General features: G+C 45.0%; 1 protein-coding gene across 3 annotated transcripts in view; it reads left to right on the top strand.

Annotated features, from left to right (window-relative positions):
• Positions 1-441: 441 nt before the first annotated feature.
• Positions 442-27250, top strand: part of LOC106576495 (voltage-gated potassium channel KCNC2) — an 86010-nt gene continuing 59201 nt past the window's right edge. For all 3 annotated transcript variants that reach the window (XM_045722299.2, XM_082977800.1, XM_045722298.2), the window contains exon 1: positions 442-1614. In XM_045722299.2, coding sequence (XP_045578255.1) covers positions 1063-1614 — 552 coding nt within the window. In that variant the 5' untranslated portion in view covers positions 442-1062. The remainder of the gene's footprint in view (positions 1615-27250) is intronic.

Genomic DNA, 27250 nt, shown 5'->3' with positions numbered 1-27250 from the left:
ATGAGAATGTAATTGATAGCCTATGTTGCTCGAATTAAACCACTCAGCATGCCATGTGAGCTAAATCAACGTGTTGAAATAGAACCCAACAAATGGAACCGAAAGTTGAACTATTTTCCTGCGGTTGCTGATGTCACAGATGTAAGGTGCTGAAAGGACAGCTCCCTCGCTTTGAAAGCGCATCTCGCGTCAGTGTGAAACCAGATCGAAGATAATTCCTATAAATAATTGCACTATGAAATGTAGGACCACACTCTGTGATGGAAATAGAACGGGATCCACACGAGCCATGTTTCTCAGTCAAGCAATCTGACCTGTTGAGAACACTCACGTTCAACATCTTATTTCGGCGAATCATAAAAGCTGAAAAAAGTTGCACTAGATGTTCGTTGGCATAAATTTCAACTATTTTGATTGCCAATCCAAATGTAATGAGTGATCGTTGCTACATAGCAACATGCGCACGTGTGAGAGGATCGCTAGTAACACGGACGCACACACACACTATAGCAACAGACAACCTGTGTGCAGAAAGGGAGAGGGTGTGCCCTTGACGTCGTTTCTCGTCAAAGACTCACATTTCGGAGAGAACCATATCCAGGTTTGCTTACTTGCTATTCACCACGGCATTGTCATGACCTTAAAAAAAGGTCACAGAGCTCAAGGTTACAAATCAATAATTGGAATGGTTTCGTTTGACTTCATCTGTCCAAGTGTTGAGCGGAGAAGAGAGTAAAGACACCGCCAAGGCACACATCACCAGCGCTGCCTGTGCTTGGAGCTACTGGCTGACAGATCCTTCGCACAAGGAGGAACTAGAGGGAGTCTGACAAGCGATAAGATCCTCTCTTCCAAACCACCAACAACGATGAGATTGGTAAAGCACTTTCACCAAGCGTAATGAGAGCTCCAGGCTGAATTTGGAGTGGCTGCTCTCAGCTGAATCCAAACGGGCTTTCGTGAGATTTTCTAACCCAACTGGGTGTGTACGCACCGTGCCCGCTGTTACTCTGGACTGCACTCGATATACCTTATTTACCAAGTCATGTCTTATACAGAGCGATGGGTAAGTTCGACGACAACGAGAGGATAATCCTCAACGTTGGGGGAACCCGGCACGAGACGTACAAGAACACGCTGAGGACACTGCCGGGGACTCGGCTGGCCCTTCTTGCCTCCGATTCTGACATCGAGTCCGTTTTGGATCAGCTGCAACAAGTCCCCGGCTTCATAGAGTACAACACGCGGAACAACGAATACTTTTTTGACCGCCACCCAGGGGTATTCGCTTATGTCCTTAACTACTATCGAACCGGGAAACTTCATTGCCCAGCAGATGTTTGTGGTCCGCTGTTCGAGGAAGAGCTGTCCTTCTGGGGAATCGATGAGACGGACGTGGAGCCTTGCTGCTGGATGACCTATCGCCAACACAGGGACGCCGAGGAGGCGCTCGATGTGTTCGATATAAACGTTGACAATGGAGACGACGACGAAGAGACGGGGAAAAGACTCGGCATTGAGGACGTGGTTGATCCTAATATCAGCCGCTGGAAAAAGTGGCGACCGGTGATTTGGAATCTATTTGAGGATCCCTATTCTTCCAGAGCTGCAAGGGTAAGAGCGCGCGCTTGTGTGGAGAGCTCACATAACAGTCCATGCACAAGTTCCCCCGATTCCTTCTTTGCACAGAAAAGTGTAATTACATTAGACATCAATTCCTCCTAATAAAATACAAATTATTACACAAATATAACATAGATTATACATTATTAACATTTTAAATTCGTTGTAAGGGACATAGGTTGTCTGCTTATTCACATTTCAGTGTGCATCAAAGATGATTCCCTCACGACTGCTTTCATAATCACCTTTTAAACTTGAATATAGTTCAAATAATTAAAACTCGATATTTTTCCTCTTTTTGTCATACACAATTATGCATTTAAACATATCAATGCACTATACTTGTGGTGCGTAAATACATATTTAAGTTAACCTACACTACTTATCCATGATATTGAGAAACAAGTAGAAATCTTCCACGAATTAGATTACTGTTTTTTTTCTGATAGCACCAAATGATTTTTTTTCTTCTGTCGGTTGGGTTTGTTTGATATTGAGCATGACGTATGATAGAGGGGTGATGGAATGGTCCGTCGCTCAACAGAAATAGGCTATTGTAGAACCTGTGGTTAGACACACCACCATATTCCCAAATTGTACCATTTATCTGCAATCCTATACCAGAAACATTACGTATTTGGCATTAAGCCTACTTTTACGAACAGGATTCGGGCGGTTATTTATTTAAAATTATTAATTAATTTCAAAATATAAGTTTAACATATCAATTAATTTTAAATGTTTACCGCAATTACTCACAACATGAGCCTAAATTCGATCATTGCAACAATGTAAACACTAAAACATGACCTTGAATTGATTGCTTTTGATTGAAATGCTCATGGGCAATTTGACATGTTGGAGTGAGATGTGCCCCGCTTATTAATAGCCTGCGTGAGAAAGTATTTCAGAATCTTTACGTATCGCAGAGGTCATTAGACTAATTGTCACTTACAATTCTCTTTTGCATACTTGGTTATCTATCAGTTATTTCTTGTTGATTTAAGTCGAATTCTATAGGTTGCTGTCAATCATTTGTTCATTGTACACCTGGCAAACGTGTCTTCTCTTACTGAAATGTTAGGGTGAGCCTCCTACATATGTACCTATCAGTCCACACCTTATCCATGCCGACTGTATGCTCACATGACCAGTGCAGGACTAGTGTTTACTGGCCTGCAGTTGTTTTGCTCAATAGGCAGTAAATAACCATCTCATTGGCCGACTGGCTGTGGAGTCAGCGCTCCAGAGGCTCCTGGCCACTGTCATGTCACAATGTGTACCCCATCATTTTCGGAGTCTAAAATGACCTTCTGTCTCATCTCCCTCCTGCCTAAACGGCCTTGTTTATATCCAGCTCATCTCTCACTAGCAGGAGGCCCATTAATAGCATCTCCCTGGGGAGATTGTGCTGTTGATGGTGCCTTGAAACAGACAGGGCTGTCTTGAGCTAATAGAATAATGAAGCCAGGGCCCGTATCCACAAAGCTTGTCACTCAGAGTAGGAGTGCTGATCTAGGATCCCCACTGCCCATGTAATCATTTTCCATTATGATCTAAAAGGCACAACTGATCCTAGATCTGCGCTGGGCTAAAGGCTAGCGCTACCGCTTACAGTGAACGGGACATGGACATGGAGTCATACAATAAATCCCGCTACGACCTCTGACGAGAGACATCAAACATGCAAAATGACATTATAGGAGAAAGGTGTAATCCTAATTGACCGGCTACGACGTTCGTTGTATGTGGCAGTGTTTGCAGACGATAACGGATTACAAAGGGAAACCCAGCCATGAGCTGTCCAGCGATGCAGAACTCCCAAACAAGCTAAATGCATTTTATGCTCGCTTCGAGGAATATAACACTGTGCCTTGCGTGAAAGCCCCTGTTTTTCCATGTGACTGTGTGATCTCGCTTTCCATGGCCGATGTGAGCAAAATGTTAAAACAGGTTAACAATCATAAGGCATCCAGGCCAGATGGAATACCAGGGCGTGTTCTCAAAGCATGCGCAGACCAGCTGGCAGGTGTCTCCACAGACATTTTCAATCTCTCCTTGTCCCAGTCTGTAATCCCAACATCATTTTAATTGACCACCGTTGTCCCTGTTCCCAAGAGCTCCAAGGTAACCTGCCAAAATGACTATCGCCCTGTAGCACTCACATCTGTAATTATGAAGTGCTTTGAAAGGCTGGTCATGTCACACATCAACACCATCATCCCAGACACCTTAGACCCATTCCAATTCACATACCTTCCCAACAGATCCACAGATGACACAATCTCAATTGCACTTCACACTGCCCTCTCTCACCTGGGCACGAGAGGAAATAACTATGTGAGTATGCTGTTCATAGACTACAGCTCAGCGTTCAACATCATAGTCCCCTCCAAGCTCATCACCAAGCCTGGGCCCCTGGGACTGAACCGCTCCCTCTGCAACTAGATCTTGGACATCCTGACGGGCCTGCCCTAGGTGGTGAGGGTAGGCAACAACACCATCATCATGAGTCAGCCTGCAGGGAGGAGGTCAGAGACTTAGCAGTGTGGTGCCAGGACAACAATCGCTCCCTCAATGTTAGTAAGACCAAGGAGCTGATTGTGGACTATAGAAGAAAGAGGGGAGAGCACACTCCCATCCACATCGACAGAGCTTTTGTGGAGCGGGTCGAGAGCTTGAAGTACCTTGGTGTCCACATCACTAAGGACTTAAAATGGTCCACACACACCCGCAGAGTTGTGAAGAGGGCACAGCAGTGCCTCTTCCTCCTCAGGAGGCTGAAAAGATTCGGCATGGGCCCTCAGATCCTCAAAAAGTTCTACAGCTGCATCATTGAGAGCATCTTGACTGGCTGCATCACCACTTGGTATGACAATTTCACCGCCCTTGACAGCAAAGCGCTACAAAGGGTGGTGCGGACCAGAAAACGGTATCGAAGCATCGGCTCTCAGACCAACAAGCTCAGAGACAGCTTCTACCCCAAGCCATAAGGCTGCTAAATAGTCAGACTGCTAAATATTCAATTAATGTTACCCGAACTGTCTGCACTGACTCTATCTTGCACTGACCCTGCGCACATCCACTTTATGGATGTGCGCATGTGGCTCAGTTGGTAGAGCATGGTGTTTGCAACGCCAGGGTTGTGGGTTCGATTCCCACGGGGGACCAGTACGAAAAGAAAAAAAATACAAAAAAAATCTATGAAATGTATGCATTCACTACTGTAAGTCGCTCTGGTTAAATGCATCTGCTAAATGACTAAAATGTAAAAAAAAATGTAAAAATGTAATTTATATACACACACTCACACACACTAAGCTTTTACACCGACACAAAACCCTCACACATTCACAAACTCTACACACACACGCATACCGACACAACACAAACACACATACATACATACACGCACATTCACACATTCACACAGACAGACTTTTACACTCATCATTTGCTGCTGCTACTCCGCTCTTTATTTTACCCTTATTATTATCTATCCTGATGCCTAGTCACTTTACCCTGCCTTCATGTACATATCTACCTCAAATACCTTATTATTATCTATCCTGATGCCTAGTCACTTTACCCTGCCTTCATGTACATATCTACCTCAAATACCTTATTATCTATCCTGATGCCTAGTCACTTTACCCTGCCTTCATGTACATATCTACCTCAAATACCTTATTATTATCTATCCTGATGCCTAGTCACTTTACCCTGCCTTCATGTACATATCTACCTCAAATACCTTATTATCATCTATCCTGATGCCTAGTCACTTTACCCTGCCTTCATGTACATATCTACCTCAAATACCTTATTATTATCTATCCTGATGCCTAGTCACTTTACCCTGCCTTCATGTACATATCTACCTCAAATACCTTATTATCATCTATCCTGATGCCTAGTCACTTTACCCTGCCTTCATGTTCATATCTACCTCAAATACCTTATTATTATCTATCCTGATGCCTAGTCACTTTACCCTGCCTTCATGTACATATCTACCTCAAATACCTTATTATCATCTATCCTGATGCCTAGTCACTTTACCCTGCCTTCATGTTCATATCTACCTCAAATACCTTATTATCTATCCTGATGCCTGCACTCCCGCCTCAGTCACTCCTCTACCGCTCCCGGCCAGTCCTCCCGCCCATGTACATATCTACCTCAAATCCACCTTCCGATGCCTAGTCACTCCCTGCCATCGCTCCCCCCCCCCGATGCCTAGTCACTTTACCCTGCCTTCATGTACATATCTACCTCAAATACCTTATTATTATCTATCCTGATGCCTAGTCACTTTACCCTGCCATCATGTACATATCTACCTCAAATACCTTATTATCATCTATCCTGATGCCTAGTCACTCTAACCTGCCTTCATGTACATATCTACCTCAAATACCTTATTATTATCTATCCTGATGCCTAGTCACTCTAACCTGCCTTCATGTACATATCTACCTCAAATACCTTATTATTATCTATCCTGATGCCTAGTCACTCTAACCTGCCTTCATGTACATATCTACCTCAAATACCTTATTATTATCTATCCTGATGCCTAGTCACTTTATCCTGCCTTCATGTACATATCAACCTCAAATACCTTATTATTATCTATCCTGATGCCTAGTCACTTTACCCTGGCTTCATGTACATATCTACCTCAAATACCTTATTATTATCTTTCCTGATGCCTAGTCACTTTACCCTGCCTTCATGTACATATCTACCTCAAATACATTGTACCTCTGCACGTTGATCTGGTACTCCCTGTATATAGCTCAATATAGATCTGGTACTGGTACTCCCTGTATATAGCTCCACATTGATCTGGTACTGGTACTCCCTGTATATAGCTCCACATTGATCTGGTACTGGTACTCCCTGTATATAGCTCAATATAGATCTGGTACTGTACTCCCTGTATTTAGCTCCACATTGATCTGGTACTGGTACTCCCTGTATATAGCTCCACATTGATCTGGTACTGGTACTCCCCTGTATATAGCTCCACATTGATCTGGTACTGGTACTCCCTGTATATAGCTCCACATTGATCTGGTACTGGTACTCCCTGTATATAGCTCCACATTGATCTGGTACTGGTCCTCCCTGTATATAGCTCCACATTGATCTGGTACTGGTACTCCCTGTATATAGCTTCACATTGATCTGGTACTCCCTGTATATAGCTCCACAATGATCTGGTACTGGTACTCCCTGTATATAGCTCCACAATGATCTGGTACTGGTACTTCCTGTATATAGCTCCACATTGATCTGGTACTGGTACTCCCTGTATATAGCTTCACATTGATCTGGTACTCCCTGTATATAGCTCCACATTGATCTGGTACTGGTACTCCCTGTATATAGCTCCACATTGATCTGGTACTGGTACTCCCTGTATATAGCTTCACATTGATCTGGTACTCCCTGTATATAGCTCCACAATGATCTGGTACTCCCTGTATATAGCTCCACAATGATCTGGTACTGGTACTTCCTGTATATAGCTCCACATTGATCTGGTACTGGTACTCCCTGTATATAGCTTCACATTGATCTGGTACTCCCTGTATATAGCCCCACATTGACCTGGTACTGGTACTCCCTGTATATAGCTCCACATTGATCTGGTACTGGTACTCCCTGTATATAGCTCCACATTGATCTGGTACTGGTACTCCCTGTATATAGCTCCACATTGATCTGGTACTGTACTCCCTGTATATAGCTCCACATTGATCTGGTACTGTACTCCCTGTATATAGCTCCACATTGATCTGGTACTGTACTCCCTGTATATAGCTCCATTCTTGTGTATTTTATCATATTCCTATTGTGTTAGTTACTATTTTATTTTGTATTATTATTTTAAACTCTGCATCGTTGGGAAAGGTTCGTAAGTATTTCACTGTACAGTCTACACCAGGTGTATTCAGGGCATGTGATAAATACAATTTGATTTGATCAGCACACCTTCTCTGAGACTCAGTTGGTAGAGCATGGTGTTTGCAACGCCAGGGTTGTGGGTTCGATTCCCACGGGGGGCCAGCACAGAAAAAAAAAATGTATGAAATTGTATGAAATGTATGCATTCACTACTGTAAGTCGCTCTGGATAAGAGTGTCTGCTAAATGACTAAAATGTCAAATGTAAATGTAAATAAAGGACCAGGCCACTCTCCCTTTTGCTTTTGATACATAGCTACACTGGCCACTCCCCTTTTGATACATAGCTACACTGGCCACTCCCCTTTGATACATAGCTACACTGGCCACTCCCCTTTTGATACATAGATACAGTCAATAACAATATTATTTATTTATTTATTTGATCCCTCTCTTTCTCCTGCATCTTGACATAACTTGTCAATCAAAGTCTCCATTAGATAACTGTCTTTGACCCCACACCAGGAGTATAGAGGGCACCATACCAGGAGTATAGAGAGCACCACGCCAGGAGTATAGAGGGCACCATACCAGGAGTATAGAGAGCACCACGCCAGGAGTATAGAGGGCACCATACCAGGAGTATAGAGAGCACCACACCAGGAGTAGAGAGAGCACCACAACAGGAGTATAGAGAGCACCACACCAGGAGTACAGAGAGCACCACACCAGGAGTATAGAGAGCACCACAACAGGAGTATAGAGAGCACCACAACAGGAGTATAGAGAGCACCACACCAGGAATATAGAGAGCACCACACCAGGAGTATAGAGAGCACCACACCAGGAGTATAGAGAGCACCACACCAGGAGTATAGAGAGCACCACACCAGGAGTATAGAGAGCACCACACCAGGAGTATAGAGAGCACCACACCAGGAGTATAGCGAGCACCACACCAGGAGTATAGCGAGCACCACACCAGGAGTATAGAGAGCACCACACCAGGAGTATAGAGAGCACCACACCAGGAGTATAGAGAGCACCACACCAGGAGTATAGAGAGCACCACACCAGGAGTATAGAGAGCACCACACCAGGAGTATAGAGAGCACCACACCAGGAGTATAGAGAGCACCACACCAGGAGTACAGAGAGCACCATACCAGGAGTATAGAGAGCACCACACCAGGAGTATAGAGAGCACCACACCAGGAGTATAGAGAGCACCACACCAGGAGTATAGAGAGCACCACACCAGGAGTATAGAGAGCACCACACCAGGAGTATAGAGAGCACCACACCAGGAGTATAGAGAGCACAACACCAGGAGTATAGAGAGCACCACACCAGGAGTATAGAGAGCACCACACCAGGAGTATAGAGAGCACCATACCAGGAGTATAGCGAGCACCACACAAGGCGATAAAACGTCTGGACCATTGATCCAGTCAATAATTCATTATTTCCCCAACCGTCTAATCCAAAGCTCTGTCTGCCAGCAATCTACATTTTTAAGGTAGTGGCAAGGGGGAAGGAAGGGAGGCGTTGTCTTTGACCTTGCATCTCGCCTTCTTCCAGTCAGTTAGTCAATACCTAGCGAACTGTTAGTGGGAGGGGTTATGACGATGACCACACACACACACACACACACACACACACACACACACACACACACACACACACACACACACACCACACACACACACACACACACACACCACACACACACACACACACACACACCCACACACACACACACACACCCCCCCCCTTCAGGAGTCAGAACGGAGTGACACAGAGAAGAACTCAGCCTTCAACTACAGTGTTTCTGTTATTGTGTTCATAGAGGTCGCTCCCCCATGCTCCTCTGATGATGCTCATGGTAATCTCATGTCTCAGTGTGGTGGAGGAGGCTGCCTGACTGCTTCACTTTGATGCCTAAGCCCCTCTCTCATGTTATTCCTGTGCTCCTGGGCTTTACTTCTCCCCTGAGCGCTGCAAGGCTGAGATCTCTCACCTCCCCAGACTGCGTGTGCTAGAGAACCCACAGGCTCCTAATCCTCCCTTGACAGGGTGTTAAAGTAGAATAATGGGGACTTATTCCCATGGAAATTAGATGGCTGGTTGGCGTTGCTGCAACTCCAGGCACCACCGCCTTCCCCTCAGTCACTTATACCAGAGAACGACTGATGCCACTGGGCATTATCTTAAATTAGTCCCATGGATCAGACAGTGAAAAATGCACTTGGCTTTTCCTACTAGCACTGACTAGCACCAAGACAAGAGAGCATGTCTATAGCAAACACTTAACGGAGGGACCAAATCCCCACATCTCACATGCCTTTCAGCAATGACTGATGAAAGCGAGGACAGGTCCCAGAACACAGGCCCTGTTCAGCTATATTGTGGGTCAGCTCCTATCCTGGCTTTGTTTTCTGTCAAGCTAAAGCTTGAGAAGTTATCGCCAGTTGTTTTAATTAACACTGGTGTTGCCATTTGAGGTAGTCATATTATGAGTTCTCTCAAAGCCATCTAGAGTCTTCCGTGCCCCTCAACTTTGACCTCTGCCGTGTCCATCAACTTTGACCTCTTCTGTGCCCCTCAACTTTGACCTCTGCCGTGCCCCTCAACTTTGACCACTGCCGTGCCCCTCAACTTTGACCTCTGCCGTGCCCCTCAACTTTGACCTCTGCCGTGCCCCTCAACTTTGACCACTGCCGTGCCCCTCAACTTTGACCTCTGCCGTGCCCCTCAACTTTGACCACTGCCGTGCCCCTGAAGTTTGACATCTGCTGTGCCCCTTAACTTTGACCTCTTCCGTGCCCCTCAACTTTGACCTCTTCCGTGCCCCTCAACTTGGACCTCTGCTAAAACAGACAGGAAGACCACAATACCACAGTCAGGAGCTCAGTCTGGGATTTGCTGTAGGGAGGATAATGTGTTCTGAACAGTGCTGCTTCTGTTTACAGGGCAGTATGGTGCATGGTTATGATGGTGATGGTGACAATGACAACAGTAGTTGGGGTGGTGATTATGATGATGATACGTGTGTATGGATATTACAAGCATTTCGCTACACCCACAATAACATCTGTATGTGACCAATAAAATTTGATTTTATATGGTTGCATCCCAAATAGCAGCCTATTCCCTGGCACCCTATTCCCACAGCATGTAGAGAATTTGGTGCCATTTGAGATGCACACCATGAGTTTGTACAGTATGTGAAGGTGCAAGAGCTACAGCTCCATATGACTTGAGTTTCTCCTTTTCAGACATCATTCTACAGATGTGTTCTAGTGTCTATTTGCCCAGTGTTCATTGAAACTCTCTCATGGAATAGGAACTAGAACTGGCCTTAGAATGCCCAGAGAATTCTGGTAGTGCTGGGAACCGATTACTGATTGGAGGAAAACCCTTAGAATTAGCTCCTTCAAATTCCCCTTGCTGACGTCACATAGCAGGCTTCCGAATGTCAATGTGCTCCTCCATCTGTGAATACTTATGCTAGCTGATAACAACAGCAGTTGTGTGTGTGTGTGTGTGTGTCCTACAGATTGATGAATCCATACTGTTCTCCCCTTAAGCTACGTTCAGTGTGTGTGTGTGTGTTTGTGTGTTCTCCTGTGTTGCTAATCAGTTTGTTTGTCTGTCCTTGTATCTCTGTAGTTGGCCGTGGCAGGATCGGGATGGTAAAACAACTCATTACCATTATCATGATGTTTGTGCCTGTATACAGTAAGGCGGAGGTCCCCCTTCCGACGCCCAGATTCTGTCTCTTTCCTACGCTTTCTTTCATTTCCCATGATCCCATCAGAGACTGACGCTTTGCTTCCCGCCACTTAAGAGGTTAAACCCACACCGTCTGGGTTGCCGCTACCGCCCGCCGCACGCCTGGAGATGCTTCCGACCCCGGCCTAGGCTTGTGCTCGCTCAGCCTGTTGTCATGGCAACATGCTCGCTCTCTTCCTGTTTTCATTCAGAGCTGCCTGCTCCATGAAACCGTTTGATTTCAGGAATTCGCTCAAATATGACCCCCCCCACCACCACCGCCACCACCGCTCCATAACTGTTTATGTACTTGCATATTGGATGCAAAAAAGGTATTAAATGTTTTTGAGTGCCAATAGGGCCGTCATCTTTATGCATGCGTTTTTAACATTGTCTCCTATAAGATAGTCTGAGCAGCTAGGTGGATGAAGGAGGTTTTGTTAGTCTGCTTCTTTCTGTGGTGAATCGTCACAGCTACAGGTCTGTGAGAGAGAGCCTGCCTGTGTTAAAGCTGGCACATAATATGCCCGTTGTGCCTTTCTATAGGCCTGTTCTGCATTACAAGCACCTATAGGCTTATTCTGTCTAAGTTTAGGAGTGCAAGGTAACCCGGTGATATGCTAACAACTGACTGCTGTGCCCTTTGAGGGAATTCAACCTGACATGCAAACAACAATAGACCTGACGCTGGAAGAGGAGGAAGGGCAAATGCCTGCCTGTGCGTGGGTGGCGTCGGCACGCCGCTGGGTATGTTTGTAGCCACTGCCAGTCACGTTAATCTCTCCCGTCAATCATCCCACACTCTTTTCCTTTGGAGTGTAATAACTCACAATATTAGAGAGAGTGGAGAGCCACGTCGTTAAGGAGCTATTATTTTGGCCTCGTCATCATCAAGTGCTCACAAGTAGACTTATTTTCCTACTGTTGTTTATGGTAGTCAACCACATTATGGCAGGTGACTGATCCATGATGGTAGTCAACCACATTATGGCAGGTGACTGATCCATGATGGTAGTCAACCACATTATGGCAGGTGACTGATCCATGATGGTAGTCAACCACATTATGGCAGGTGACTGATCCATGATGGTAGTCAGCCACATTATGGCAGGTGACTGATCCATGATGGTAGTCAACCACATTATGGCAGGTGACTGATCCATGATGGTAGTCAACCACATTATGGCAGGTGACTGATCCATGATGGTAGTCAACCACATTATGGCAGGTGACTGATCCATGATGGTAGTCAACCACATTATGGCAGGTGACTGATCCATGATGGTAGTCAACCGCATTATGGCAGGTGACTGATCCATGATGGTAGTCAACCACATTATGGCAGGTGACTGATCCATGATGGTGACTGATCCATGATGTAGGACTGATCCATGACGGGTGACTGATTCATGATGTAGGACTGATCCATGATGGGTGACTGATCCATGATGTAGGACTGATCCATGACAGGTGACTGATCCATGATGGTAGTCAACCACATTATAACTGGTGACTGATTCATGCCATGTGACTGATCCATGACATAGGACTGATCCATGACAGGTGGCTGATCCATGACAGGTGGCTGATCCATGACAGGTGACTGATCCATGACGTAGGACTGATCCACGACAGGTGACTGATCCACGCCACTTTCTCCCTCCTTTCCTGCATGCGGCATCAACTCATTTCTTGGCCAAAAGCCATAAAGAAATATCACTACACTTACCAGTTAAAACAAAATACACTGTCTAAAGGACCACATGTGAAGGAGAGGCTGTGGCGTGGAGGTGTCAGGATGGAATAACGACCTCCATCATCGCTCAGGAAGGACAGGAGCCTGATGGATTGTGGGAAGTTATCCATTGCCACACAGTGTTCCCCTTGTCCTTGAGAGATTCTGACCTGTTAAAGCAACTTCCCACATAGTGTTAATGTTCAGGGGGGTGGGGGGTTACTGCTACACGCCCTCTGAATGATATGCATTTGAAATATGTATGAATGCGGCATCTCATGCATGTTATCGAAAACACATGTGTTCTAGAAATAGAAACCTTGATCTTGGAATGGAACATGTTCAGCTGTTGCGCTGAGACTCAGTGATATAACCTGAGAATAAACGGTGGCACAAACAAAGACTCTATTGAGAGGTCATAAAGCAAGAGGCTGCCCTTGTTAGCATCACCCACGTAGGTATCTTTACGTACACTGTATCTGCACGTGTGCGCAAGAGAGTGCCTCCTGCTTCATACTTGCTTTGTTTGTGTCTGAAGCAGGGCATTTGTGGTAACGTCACATTGATGAATTGAGGCCGTTTCAGCTTTGGTAAGATCTTTGGTCAGAGGGCACTAGTATGGACAGAGGTTTTAATAGGAGACGTTTTGAGGTGCTGGAACCTGAAAGCTACCAAGTGGTTCTGCACATTCATATATCTGGAATAAGCACCTGTGACCAACCGAGAGTCTCTTGTTCACCAAAGGGCTGTTTTAGCCCACCGAGCTCAAGCCTAAATATCGTCTCAGGCTGGTTCTGAACCACCTCTCTTACACCAACCCACATGTTTCAGCGGAAACTGCTCTTTTAAATTGATTAGGATAAGAGAGATACAGTATATTGCCTGTTTCATGCATTTATGGATGTGATGGTGATGGCATGCATGAGAAAGGTGTGTGTGCTCTCAGAAAGCACTCCTTCCTCCAACGTAATGCTCCAAGCGGGGCCCGATATGCACAGGGCCACATTAGTTTTAATAGAAATGCCATTTGTCTGGGAGTTCTGCTACATTATTGATGTTCCTACTGTTCACCAAGATCAAGTGCCTCCTAAGGACAATGGGCGTATTAAGCATTACATTTTCCAGCTCCATCCCTCAACTCTTCCGCTCACACATTAAAAACGTGATTAATAAAACTGATTTATATATTTTTTCCAAATCAAACCCCCAATTGGCCGTCAGTGAATAGCAAAACTGTGGGAAAGTTGGAGTGTTTGAGCTCTGGTAATACTAATTGTGTCTCGCATGACAGTATGTCATACTTATGGTTAGCTTTTGTCTGTAAGGATTTAAAGGCCTTCTGGAGGTCTTTAGTCAATTGTCACACTTTTCACAAGGGCGTCCATGTTGTTTAGAACTCAGACTAATGAATCAGTGGAGTTGTCATATTTAGAGCAAGGGATATTCTGGGGACTGACTCCCCTCTCCTCCCTTCATGGCAGAAGGCCATCTTAGCAGGCCTGTGATTTGCAAATCCAATCGTTCATTTAACACTTGGAGGAGAGAGAATTTATTTCCAGACGCGGTTGGAGGCCAGGCAGCAAACTGAAAACGTCACGGCCGTGATGAGACGTTGGCAGAGGCGTTCGACGGCATGGCGACGAAATTAAGTTGTCACCTCATATTCCCTGTGACCAGGGGTGGGCCTTCCGCCTCGCCACCAGATTCCTCGTGACCAGAGATGGGCCATCCACCTCGCCACCAGATTCCTCGTGACCAGAGATGAGCCATCCACCTCGCCACCAGATTCCTCGTGACCAGGGGTGGACCGTCCACCTCACCGCCAGATTCCTCGTGACCAGGGATGGGCCATCCACCTCGCCACCAGATTCCTCGTGACCAGGGGTGGACCGTCCACCTCACCGCCAGATTCCTCGTGACCAGGGGTGGACCGTCCACCTCACCGCCAGATTCCTCGTGGCCAGGGGTGGGGCGTCCGCCTCGCCGTCAGATTCCTCGTGGCCAGGGGTGGGGCGTCCGCCTCGCCGTCAGATTCCTCGTGACCAGGGGTGGGACGTCCGCCTTGCCGTCAGATTCCTCGTGGCCAGGGGTGGGCCATCTGCCTCGCCGTCAGATTCCTCGTGGCCAGGGGTGGGCCATCCGCCTTGCCGTCAGATTCCTCGTGGCCAGGGGTGGGCCATCCGCCTCGCCGTCAGATTCCTCGTGACCAGGGATGGGCCGTCCGCCTCGCCGTCAGATTCCTCGTGGCCAGGGGTGGGCCATCCGCCTCGCCGTCAGATAGCCACAGGTTCGAGTGAAGCAGCAAAAAGCCACAGAGTTAATTAATTTCTCTTCCGCCCCCTCCCAAATACAGGCCTCCAAACACTGGAGGAAGCCATTTCTTTTCCCCTATCTTTGTCAAATGCTAATTGCACGCCTGGTTATCCTGGGGAATGAACTATGCGACTTTCAACTCGCTGCACTGATCATTTCCATTGGTTCAAAGACGTGGCTTGAAAGGTGGTGCCCATTATTTAATATAGCCAACCGGGGCTCGGTGGCCAATTAGACGAGAAGCGGTTAAACTTTGGACGTACAGAAAACTGAAAGGCAGAGCGAGAGCTTGAAATGGATGATTGATCATAGCACGAAACGTTCAGCCCTTCGGCAGTGTGCCAGGGTAAATGGTGTCTCTGTGATAATGGGTTCATTGAGGGCAGATGCCTTACTAATACACAAATTATGTGATCAGTGTATGAACAGCAAAGCTGTTGTTAAAGTTGGACTTCAGTATGTGTTTGCCCATTATTTTTCAATAAAATCTGGGCCTGTATTCACAAATCATCCTAGAGTACTGCTCTAGAATCAGGTCCCCCTTCTTATTCATTATGACTTAAAAGTCTAAACTGACCCTAGATCAGCTCTCTTACTCTCTATGAATATTGGCCTAGGTTTATAAGAATTCAACAGGATCAGTGGGTGGGATACTGACAACCTCGCCTTCTATATTATATGTAATTGACCTGATATTGATTAATGGCACAATGCAATATTTATATACGTTTAACTGCACCACTCAATCCATGCAATATTTCATATCAGTGAGGTATTTTCTCAAGTGAATTGGATGCTATACTGATATATACTATGACCCTATTATGAACATCTACATATCTTAGTTACCTGTCAAGTGGGTGTCTTGAAGACAATTATAAATGGTGCTGTGTGAAAGCCCAGTCAGCTTGGGTATTGACTGAACAAGTGCATCCCAAATGGTACCCTATTTACTATACATAGTGCACTATTTTTGACCACGGCCCATAAGGTGTATACAGAATATGAACATAGTTTGCTTTGTAGGGAATAGGGTGCCATTTGAGACGGGCCCCATGTAACATAAGCTTCTCTGGAGGTCGTCTCAGGGAAGAAGCAAGTCGCACAGAGGGTCAATGAGCTGCCTCTGCCCTCTGGCAGAAATCAGAATGTCAAACTCCGCTCCGCTGCACGTCAGAGGAAGGATCAGGCACACACCATCAGAGATGGAGGGAGGATCTCCATGGAATTTCCTTGATTCCTCACGTCCTCGTCTCCCCTCTTCTCGCGCCTTCCTCAAAATGCATCGAAGGAGTAGATTAGGGGAAGTACCTTGGAACCTCCTCCAATGCGTTTTGAGAAGGAGGCGAGGAGAGGATGCAAGGAATCAAGGAAAGAAAAATGTATATTCTCACAGTGAAAAAATTGGAAGCTGTGTAACCAAAAACCCCAAAAAGTTGCAGCGATGAGACAAGATCGTAATCACGAAATTGGGGAGAAAATAAAAAATTAGAATCCCAGTGCTGTATTAGTGAAGTTATGGCACCACTAAGGATGGTAAAGGGCAGATTCATAGGCTGTTTCTCTCTCAGGCACAGATCAACTGTATAATTGTGACAAGCCCTCTCCATCTGCTATATGTGTCACTTTATTAAGACTGAGATCTACTGTACTGCCATGGGGCTAGGTGTCACTTTATTAAGGCTGAGATCTACTGTACTGCCATGGGGGCTTGGTGTCACTTTATTAAGGCTGAGATCTACTGTACTGCCATGGGGGCTTGGTGTCACTTTATTAAGGCTGAGATCTACTGTACTGCCATGGGGCTTGGTGTCACTTTATTAAGGCTGAGATCTACTGTACTGCCATGGGGCTAGGTGTCACTTTACTAAGGCTGAGATCTACTGTACTGCCATGGGGCTTGGTGTCACTTTATTAAGGCTGAGATCTACTGTACTGCCATGGGGGCTTGGTGTCACTTTATTAAGGCTGAGATCTACTGTACTGCCATGGGGCTTTGTGTCACTTTATTAAGGCTGAGATCTACTGTACTGCCATGGGGCTTGGTGACACTTTATAAAGGCTGAGATCTACTGTGCTGCCATGGGGCTTGGTGACACTTTATTAAGGCTGAGATCTACTGTACTGCCATGGGGGCTTGGTGTCACTTTATTGAGACTGAGATCTACTGTACTGCCATGGGGCTTGGTGTCACTTTATTAAGGCTGAGATCTACTGTACTGCCATGGGGCTTGGTGTCACTTTAAGGCTGAGATCTACTGTACTGCCATGGGGGCTTGGTGTCACTTTATTGAGACTGAGATCTACTGTACTGCCATGGGGCTTGGTGTCACTTTATTAAGGCTGAGATCTACTGTACTGCCATGGGGCTTGGTGTCACTTTATTAAGGCTGAGATCTACTGTGCTGCCATGGAGCTTGGTGACACTTTATTAAGGCTGAGATCTTCTGTACTGCCATGGGGCTTGGTGTCACTTTAAGGCTGAGATCTACTGTACTGCCATGGGGCTAGGTGTCACTTTATTGAGACTGAGATCTACTGTACTGCCATGGGGCTTGGTGTCACTTTATTAAGGCTGAGATCTACTGTACTGCCATGGGGCTTGGTGACACTTTATTAAGGCTGAGATCTCCTGTACTGCCATGGGGCTTGGTGACACTTTATTAAGGCTGAGATCTACTGTACTGCCATGGGGCTTGGTGTCACTTTATTAAGACTGAGATCTACTGTACTGCCATGGGGCTTGGTGTCACTTTAAGGCTGAGATCTACTGTACTGCCATGGGGCTTGGTGTCACTTTATTAAGACTGAGATCTACTGTACTGCCATGGGGGCTTGGTGTCACTTTATTAAGACTGAGATCTACTGTACTGCCATGGGGCTTGGTGTCACTTTATTAAGACTGAGATCTACTGTACTGCCATGGGGCTTGGTGTCACTTTAAGGTTGAGATCTACTGTACTGCCATGGGGCTAGGTGTCACTTTATTGAGACTGAGATCTACTGTACTGCCATGGGGCTTGGTGTCACTTTATTAAGACTGAGATCTACTGTACTGCCATGGGGGCTTGGTGTCACTTTATTAAGGCTGAGATCTACTGTACTGCCATGGGGCTTGGTGTCACTTTATTAAGACTGAGATCTACTGTACTGCCATGGGGGCTTGGTGTCACTTTATTAAGGCTGGGATCTACTGTACTTCCATGGGGCTTGGTGACACTTTATTAAGGCTGAGATCTACTGTACTGCCATGGGGCTTGGTGTCACTTTATTAAGACTGAGATCTACTGTACTGCCATGGGGGCTTGGTGTCACTTTATTAAGGCTAAGATCTACTGTACTGCCATGGGGCTTGGTGTCACTTTATTAAGACTGAGATCTACTGTACTGCCATGGGGGCTTGGTGTCACTTTATTAAGGCTGAGATCTACTGTACTGCCATGGGGCTGGTGTCACTTTATTAAGACTGAGAGCTGACACCAACTGTTGAGAAGACCCTTCATGGTTGGCTAGTTTTCCCCTCTAGTAGTAGTAGTAACATTTATTTACATGATTCTTGAAAAGTACTGTCCTTTCCCTGTCAGTGTCAGATTTGGAAAAAGCCTGGATCAAAGCTTCTAATGTGCTTCCCAGTGTCACACATCTCGATAGGACAGGGCAGTTATTTTGACTCCCCAAGGGTTAGGGAATCCAACCTGGAGAATGCACAGTATAGACCAGTTATTTTGACTACCCAAGGGTTAGGGAATTCAACTCGGAAAATACACAGTATAGACCAGTTATTTTGACTACCCAAGGGTTAGGGAATTCAACTCGGAAAATACACAGTATAGACCTGTTATTTTGACTACCCAAGGGTTAGGAAATTCAACTCGGAAAATACACAGTATAGACCAGTTATTTTGACTACCCAAGGGTTAGGGAATTCAACTCGGAAAATACACAGTATAGACCTGTTATTTTGACTACCCAAGGGTTAGGAAATTCAACTCGGAAAATACACAGTATAGACCAGTTATTTTGACTACCCAAGGGTTAGGGAATTCAACTCGGAAAATACACAGTATAGACCTGTTATTTTGACTACCCAAGGGTTAGGAAATTCAACTCGGAAAATACACAGTATAGACCTGTTATTTTGACTACCCAAGGGTTAGGGAATCCAACCTAGAGAACATACAGTATAGACCAGTTATTTTGATTACCCAGGGGTTAGGGCAGGGGTCGGCAACCCAAAATGTTGAAAGAGCCATATTGGACCAAAAAAACAAAAAACAAATCTGTCTGGAGCCGCAAAAAATTCAAAGCCTTATATAAGCCTTATAATGAAGGCAACACATGCTGTAAGTGTCTATATTAGCTATATTAGCCTACGATCAAAATGATAAGTAGGCTACAAATACATAATGAGCATTCATGATTAAACGTTTATTTTACCTGCAGCGCATCCTGGAGAGAATGACGCACCACGTGACTACTCTGCTGTACGATGGTGCTTTAAGTTTAACTTCCATTATAATATTAATGTATTATGTTTCGTTGCATCGATGAAATTATAGAAATACAATACAGAAATCAGATTTTTGATGTCATTTTTATTTTAGGATTCGAAAAAACAACTACAAACTGTGCAACGTGCATAATAGGCCTCCTGTAATTTCAGACCTCCCCATGGAAATAAAATGCATTTCAACCCTCAATAATACCATACAATCCTCTTCTCTTTTCCCCATTATCTGGGCAACAGACAGAGTGCAATAAAACAGCAGCCTTTTGAAAAGGTAAAGTATATCAAATTAAAATAATACAGTTTAAGTTCGATTTCTGTGCATTATCCTCTTCTCTTTAGTTTTCTGCAAATGTGCAAGGGTAAAATGCAGCAGCACCCTCTTCTCTTTTGACACGCACAATACAATGCAGCCATCCTCGGACCTGAGCAACAAAACACAATAATATCCCTATGTGTCATTCCAAATATATACTGACAAAAATCAGAAATCACTTTATAAAAACAGCCACTTTGTTACTAAATATGTGCCTATGACAGGATTGTGTTCTTACCCGTTTAATGTGACTTCTGTTTTCGGACATCACTGGACAGCTTCTCAACATCGGGCATGTAAGATGTAACTTTAATCTTCACGCAGGACTGCAAGCTCTCATCTGTGAGGCGGGTGCGATATTTGGATTTTATGTAGTTCATGTTTGAGAATATCTGCTCGCACAGGTATGTTGATCCAAAGATGGATAATACTCAAAATGCATATTTCTTCATGTTCCTATAACTGTCAGGAAGAATGGAAATGTCTTTCCACGTTACTCTTTTTGTTATTTGACAACTTCTCATTACAAAGCAAACATGCAGGCAATCCTTCCGCATTGGCAATGAAAGCAAATGATTCGGTCCAAGAACTGTGGAATCCTCTGTTCTCCTCAGCCATCTTTCTCTTTTTCCCTTTGGGATCCATGGCCCATGACACACCCGCCGGTTTGTTTGCAACAGCCACCTGTCTGGCACTACGCCGAGCTGAAAGAAACGTGTGTCGCAGGCTATGACGTAAATCTTCGTTGACAGAAATGTTGAAATTAAATATTTATTATACACATTTTTACAGCATTGGATAATAAATTATATTAAAACAAAAAATATATTCACAACATCTTTTTCCATTTTCATATTTTTGAAAAAGCTCCAGGGAGCCACTAGGGCGGCGCTAAAGAGCCGCATGCGGCTCTAGAGCCGCGGGTTGCCGACCCCCGGGTTAGGGAATCAAACCAGGAGAATGTATAGACCAGGTATTTTGACTACCCAGGGGTTAGGGAATCCATCCTGGAGAATGTATAGACCAGTTATTTTGACTACCCAGGGGTTAGGGAATCCATCCTGGAGAATGTATAGACCAGTTATTTTGACTACCCAGGGGTTAGGGAATCCATCCTGGAGAATGTATAGACCAGTTATTGTGACTACCCAGGGGTTAGGGTATCCATCCTGGAGAATGTATAGACCAGTTATTTTGACTACCCAGGGGTTAGGGAATCCATCCTGGAGAATGTATAGACCAGTTATTTTGACTACCCAGGGGTTAGGGAATCCATCCTGGAGAATGTATAGACCAGTTATTGTGACTACCCAGGGGTTAGGGTATCCATCCTGGAGAATGTATAGACCAGTTATTTTGACTACCCAGGGGTTAGGGAATCCATCCTGGAGAATGTATAGACCAGTTATTTTGACTACCCAGGGTTAGGGAATCCATCCTGGAGAATGTATAGACCAGTTATTTTGACTACCCAGGGGTTAGGGAATCCATCCTGGAGAATGTATAGACCAGTTATTGTGACTACCCAGGGGTTAGGGAATCCATCCTGGAGAATGTATAGACCAGTTATTTTGACTACCCAGGGGTTAGGGAATCCATCCTGGAGAATGTATAGACCAGTTATTTTGACTACCCAGGGGTTAGGGAATCCATCCTGGAGAATGTATAGACCAGTTATTTTGACTACCCAGGGGTTAGGGAATCCATCCTGGAGAATGTATAGACCAGTTATTTTGACTACCCAGGGGTTAGGGAATCCAACCTGGAGAATATACAGTATAACAGTAACAGCACTATCCCTGGCTGTCTCTTCTCCTCTATACGGTCCAGTGATCCAGGCCAGGTAGATACCCCACCCTCGCTATTAAGAATCCTCCATTTGGAGCACACCCCTGGGGCCCCCACCTCTCCTCCTCGACCCCTCTTGACCCTGACAGGAAGAGTCCCGCTCGGGTGCGTTTTGTGTTTCACCGATCACAATCAGGAGCTCCGGTACGGAGTCAGTCTGAGCCACAGCGTTTTGCAGGACAGAAGCCTTATCTGTGTCAGGGACGATATATCTATGTTCGCGCTGCCTGTGATGAGTATCTTTGTTCCTCAAAGGCAGCCCCCATGTTCTTTAGACAGATGTGTGAACATCATACATCGAGGTTCTAGCCGGCTCATTAGAGGGAGAGGACTGTGGCCCGTGGCCAAGTTTGGCATTTCATCATCCAAGGTGAAATCAAAGTTTGATATTTCTAACTTTTGTGTGAAAGTAGGACAAAGGACAGTCAGATAGGTTTTTAATCGTTTTCTTACCTAGCGAGAATCAATCCAACGGTTTCTTACCTATGGAGAATCAATCTACCGTTTTATTACCTAGGGAGAATCAAACAACCGTTTGGGTGTCCTAGTTTGTCCTGTTGGCACATTGCTAATGTTAGCCTCCCTGGGCAAGGTGGAACGTTTGCGTCCCACCTAGTCAACAGCCAGTGGAATCGCGTGGCGTGAAATACAAATACCTCAAAAATGCTATAACTTCAATTTCTCAAACATATGACTATTTTACACCATTTTAAAGACAAGACTCTCGTTAATTTAACCACATTGTCCGATTTCAAAAAGGCTTTACAGCGAAAGCAAAACATTAGATTATGTCAGCAGAGTACACAGCCAAAAATAATCACACAGCCATTTTCAAAGCAAGCATATATGTCACAAAAACCAAAACCACAGCTAAATGCAGCACTAACCTTTGATGATCTTCATCAGATGACACTCCTAGGACATTATGTTATACAATACATGCATGTTTTGTTCAATCAAGTTCATATTTATATAAAAAAACAGCTTTTTACATTAGCATGTGATGTTCAGAACTAACATACCCACCGCAAACTTCCGGTGAATTTACTCACGATTAACGTTCACAAAATACATAACAATTCTTTTAAGAATTATAGATACAGAACTCCTTTATGCAATCGCGGTGTCAGATTTTAAAATAGCTTTTCGGCGAAAGCACATTTTGCAATATTCTGAGTAGATAGCCCGGCCATCACGGCTAGCTAATTTGACACCCACCAAGTTTGGCCCTCACCAAACTCAGATTTACTATAAGAAAAATTGGATTACCTTTGCTGTTCTTCGTCAGAATGCACTCCCAGGACTTCTACTTCAACAACAAATGTTGTTTTGGTTCCAAATAATCCATAGTTACATTCAAATACCTCCGTTTTGTTCGTGCATTCAAGTCACTATCCGAAGGGTGACGTGCGAGCGCATTTCGTGACAAAAAAATTCTAAATATTCCATTACCGTACTTCGAAGCATGTCAAACATTATTTAAAATCAATTTTTATGCTATTTTTCTCATAAAATAGCGATAATATTCCAACCGGGCGACGTTGTATTCATTCAAAGACTGAAAGAAAAACATGGAGTCGTCTCGTGGACACGCATCTCCAGTGTCATTGTTCCCTGCCTGACCACTCACAAAAACTCCTGCTGTTTTTCGCCCAGAGACTGCAGAGACGTCATTCCACTTTCTGGCGCCTTCTGAGAGCCAATGGAAGCCTTAGAAAATGTCACGTTACAGCAGAGATGCTGTATTTTTGATAGAGATGCTACAGAAGGAGAACAAATTGTCAGACAGGGCACTTCCTGTATGGAATCTTCTCAGGTTTTGGCCTGCCATATGAGTTCTGTTATACTCACAGACACCATTCAAACAGTTTTAGAAGCTTTAGAGTGTTTTCTATCCAAATCTACTAATTATATGCATATTCTCGTTTCTGGGCAAGAGTAGTAACTAGTTTAAATCTGGTACGTTTTATATCCGGCCGTGCAAATACTGCCCCCTAGCCCCAACAGGAATGTTAGCATCCAATTGGTTTTTCTTATTTCACTATGCTTCTACAGAAACATCCCTAAATAGCTGACACATAAAGATTTTGGAATAGAACTGTTTTACTAACTATTTTAAGTTCAGAGTTGGTTTTCATACTCACATAGTCACATTCCATGGTGCTTGAAGTGGAGGCAGGGATTTTAAGCGGCCCAGAATGCATTTGTAGTCTACTTGTATGCTGCTATATCCCTTTGCTTTAGCTACTGTCATGGAGTTCGCTAAATATTTTCATAAAGAAACTGATGAAACACACAGGTGCAAAATCAAGGTGACTTACAAAGAGGAGGAGGACCAAGAGCAAGAGAGGGAGTGCTGTGATGTAGTGGCCACAACTAAAGAATCATAGTGGAATCTGAAAAAACACGTATCCGGAAAGCATGATGGTGTACTTACTATGTGCATATGCTAGCAGAAAGGAATGAGGTGGGTAGCTAGCTAAGTGTGTTATTGTAACAAAGTGTTTATAAACAAAAAAATCTGACCTCTTAAAAGGTTATATTATCTATACAATAGGCTATAATTGAATTTGGCCCAATAGGCCTGCCATATTGCCTATTTTTCAACTCCACTCACATACTCTGGTTCTGAGAATAATACAGTACTGTACTGCAACTTGATTAGGTCGATGTTTAACATACCTTGTGTTCAGCAATCAAACTTCCCTACCCATAGTTTTTATGTTTCAACTCAAGCTTGGACACTTCTCAATTATGACATACAAAACTCAACACCAATTTATATTGATCAGAAAACCATTTGTTAGTCACTGCTCCATCTGTGCGTCAGAGGTGGCATTTGACATGTCCATGAGTCCTAATGATTTGGCCCCCGGTATACTTTCCTGGAGATTTGGAGAACCCATTGTGAAGTTCCATGTCAAAACTATCAGAACCGTGATTTATTTTTCCTGTGTCCTTGATACAATGTCATTCACACGTAGCGGTGGCTAGAGGGCGGTGCCCTTGCTGTCACAGAATATATTATGTTTAGGTAAGACCCAGATGCAGACTGTGTCGAAGTAACAAAAGTTTATTACAACAACAGGGGCAGGCAAACGACAGGTCAGGGCAGGCAGAACGATCAAAACCAGGAAGGACTAGAAAACAGGAGCAAGAAACAGGCAGGAAGCAGGAGACAAAGGGCTGTGAGACAGAGGTTTAACTCTGGACACATGAAAGGTAGGATGTATACGAAGGGTACGGGGCAACAGAAGACGAACATCAGAGGGGCTAATGATTTTGGTAATGGGAAATGGGCCGATAAACCGGGGGGAGAGTTTGCTGGATTCCACCCGTAAGAGCAGATCCCGGATGGACAGCCATACCTTCTGCCCGAGACTATACCCGGGGAGCCGGGGTCCGGTGGCGATCCGCTTGTCGTCAATACATGGAGGTGGTCTTGAGGAGGGACGACCGGGCTCTCCTCCAGGTACGAAAACAACGGAGAACAAACATCTGGGCAGAAGATATGCCGACCTCTTCTTCCTGCTCAGGGAAGAGCGGGGGCTGATACCCCAGGGAACACTCAAAAGGTGATAGGCCCGTGGCAGAGCAGGGAAGGGTGTTGTGGGCGTATTCGACCCACACAAGCTGCTGGCTCCAGGTGATGGGGTTGGCTGAGACCAGGCAGCGCAGAGTAAATCAAATCAAATGTCTTTAGTCACTTGCTCCGAATACAACAGGTGTAGACCTTACAGTGAAATGCTTACTTACCAGCCCCTAACCAACAATGCAGTACAAATAAGAAAAATAAATAAAACTAACAAGTAATTAAAGAACTGCAGTAAAATAACAATAGCGAGACTATATACAGGGGGGTACCGATACAGAGTCAATGTGCGGGGGCACCAAGACCTGTTCCACTACAGCCCCGTTGATGAAAATGGGGGTGTCCTCGGTCCTCTTTTTCCTGTAGTCCACTATCAACTCCTTTGTCTTGATCATGTTGAGGGAGAGGTTGTTGTCCTGGCACCACACGGCCAGGTCTCTGACCTCCTCCATATAGACTGTCTCGTCGTTGTTGGTGATTAGGCTTCTGCAAACTTAATGAGGGTGTTGGAGTCGTGCCTGGCCGTGCAGTCATGAGTGAACAGAGAGTACAGGAGGCGACTGAGCACGCACCCCTGGGGAGCTCCAGTGTTGAGGATCAGTGTGGCAGATGTGTTGCTACCTACCCTCACCACCTGGGGGCGGCCCGTCAGGAAGTCCAGGATCCAGTTGCAGAGGGAGGTGTTTACTTTAGTTTAGCCTGGTCTTTTAGTGGACAGGTGGAGACGAATATGACCAGTAGTCCCGCAATACAAGCAACTCTTAGTGTGAAGCCTGTATAGACGTTCAGCTGGAGACAGCCTATCTCTGCCTAGTTTCATGGGCTCGGGAAGAGGTGAATCGTCAGTCTTCGGAGGCTCTCGTAGAAACTTGGGTAGCCTCGGGTTCTCTCGGCAACGGAGCCGTCGGGGACTTCCAGGATACCTCGGAGGCGAGGTGGAATCGACTCTCTTCTCCTTCCTTCGGCGATGAGCGAGTCGAGATCCATCGGTAGTTCCCAGGCTGCAAACAGAGAAAACAGGTATAAATACACAGGGGATAATGGGGACGATGGGCGACACCTGGATGGGGGTGGAGACAATCACAAAGACAGGTGAAACAGATCAGGGTGTGACAGAAGAGGCTATTGTATAGATTCAAGATGGGCTCTTTAGCATATCTATAAAAAAAAAAAATCACAAGGGCAATACATCAAAATAAAAGCTTAACTTGTTGTTAATCCAGCCGCCGTGTCAGATTTCAAAAAGGCTTTACTACAAAAACAAACCATGTGATTATCTGAGGACAGCGCCCAGTACACAAATGCATAACAAATCATTTTCAACCAGGGAGTTGCGACACGAAAGTCAGAAATAGCGATATAATATATGCCTTACCTTTGAAGATCTTCTTCTGTTGGCACTCCAAAAGGTCCCAGTTACATTACAAATGGTCCTTTTGTTCGATAATGTCCTTCTTTATATCAATAAAAACTCACCTAAAAACCCCAAAAAACAAACTAAACAACAAACCCCCCCCCCAAAAAAAAACACAACACAAAGGGAGGGTAGGGTGGGTGACCAATGTCTATGGTGGCGGCTCTGGTTCCTGGCGTAGTACCCCCACCGCCCGCTGATCCCCCCGCTTCT

This window comes from Salmo salar, chromosome 07 (genome assembly GCF_965601325.2).
Source record: "Salmo salar chromosome 07, fSalSal1, whole genome shotgun sequence".
Classification (NCBI taxonomy): Eukaryota; Metazoa; Chordata; class Actinopteri; order Salmoniformes; family Salmonidae; genus Salmo; species Salmo salar.
The sequence above is the reverse complement of the archived record's forward strand: the minus strand, read 5'-3'. Positions and strand labels throughout refer to the sequence as shown.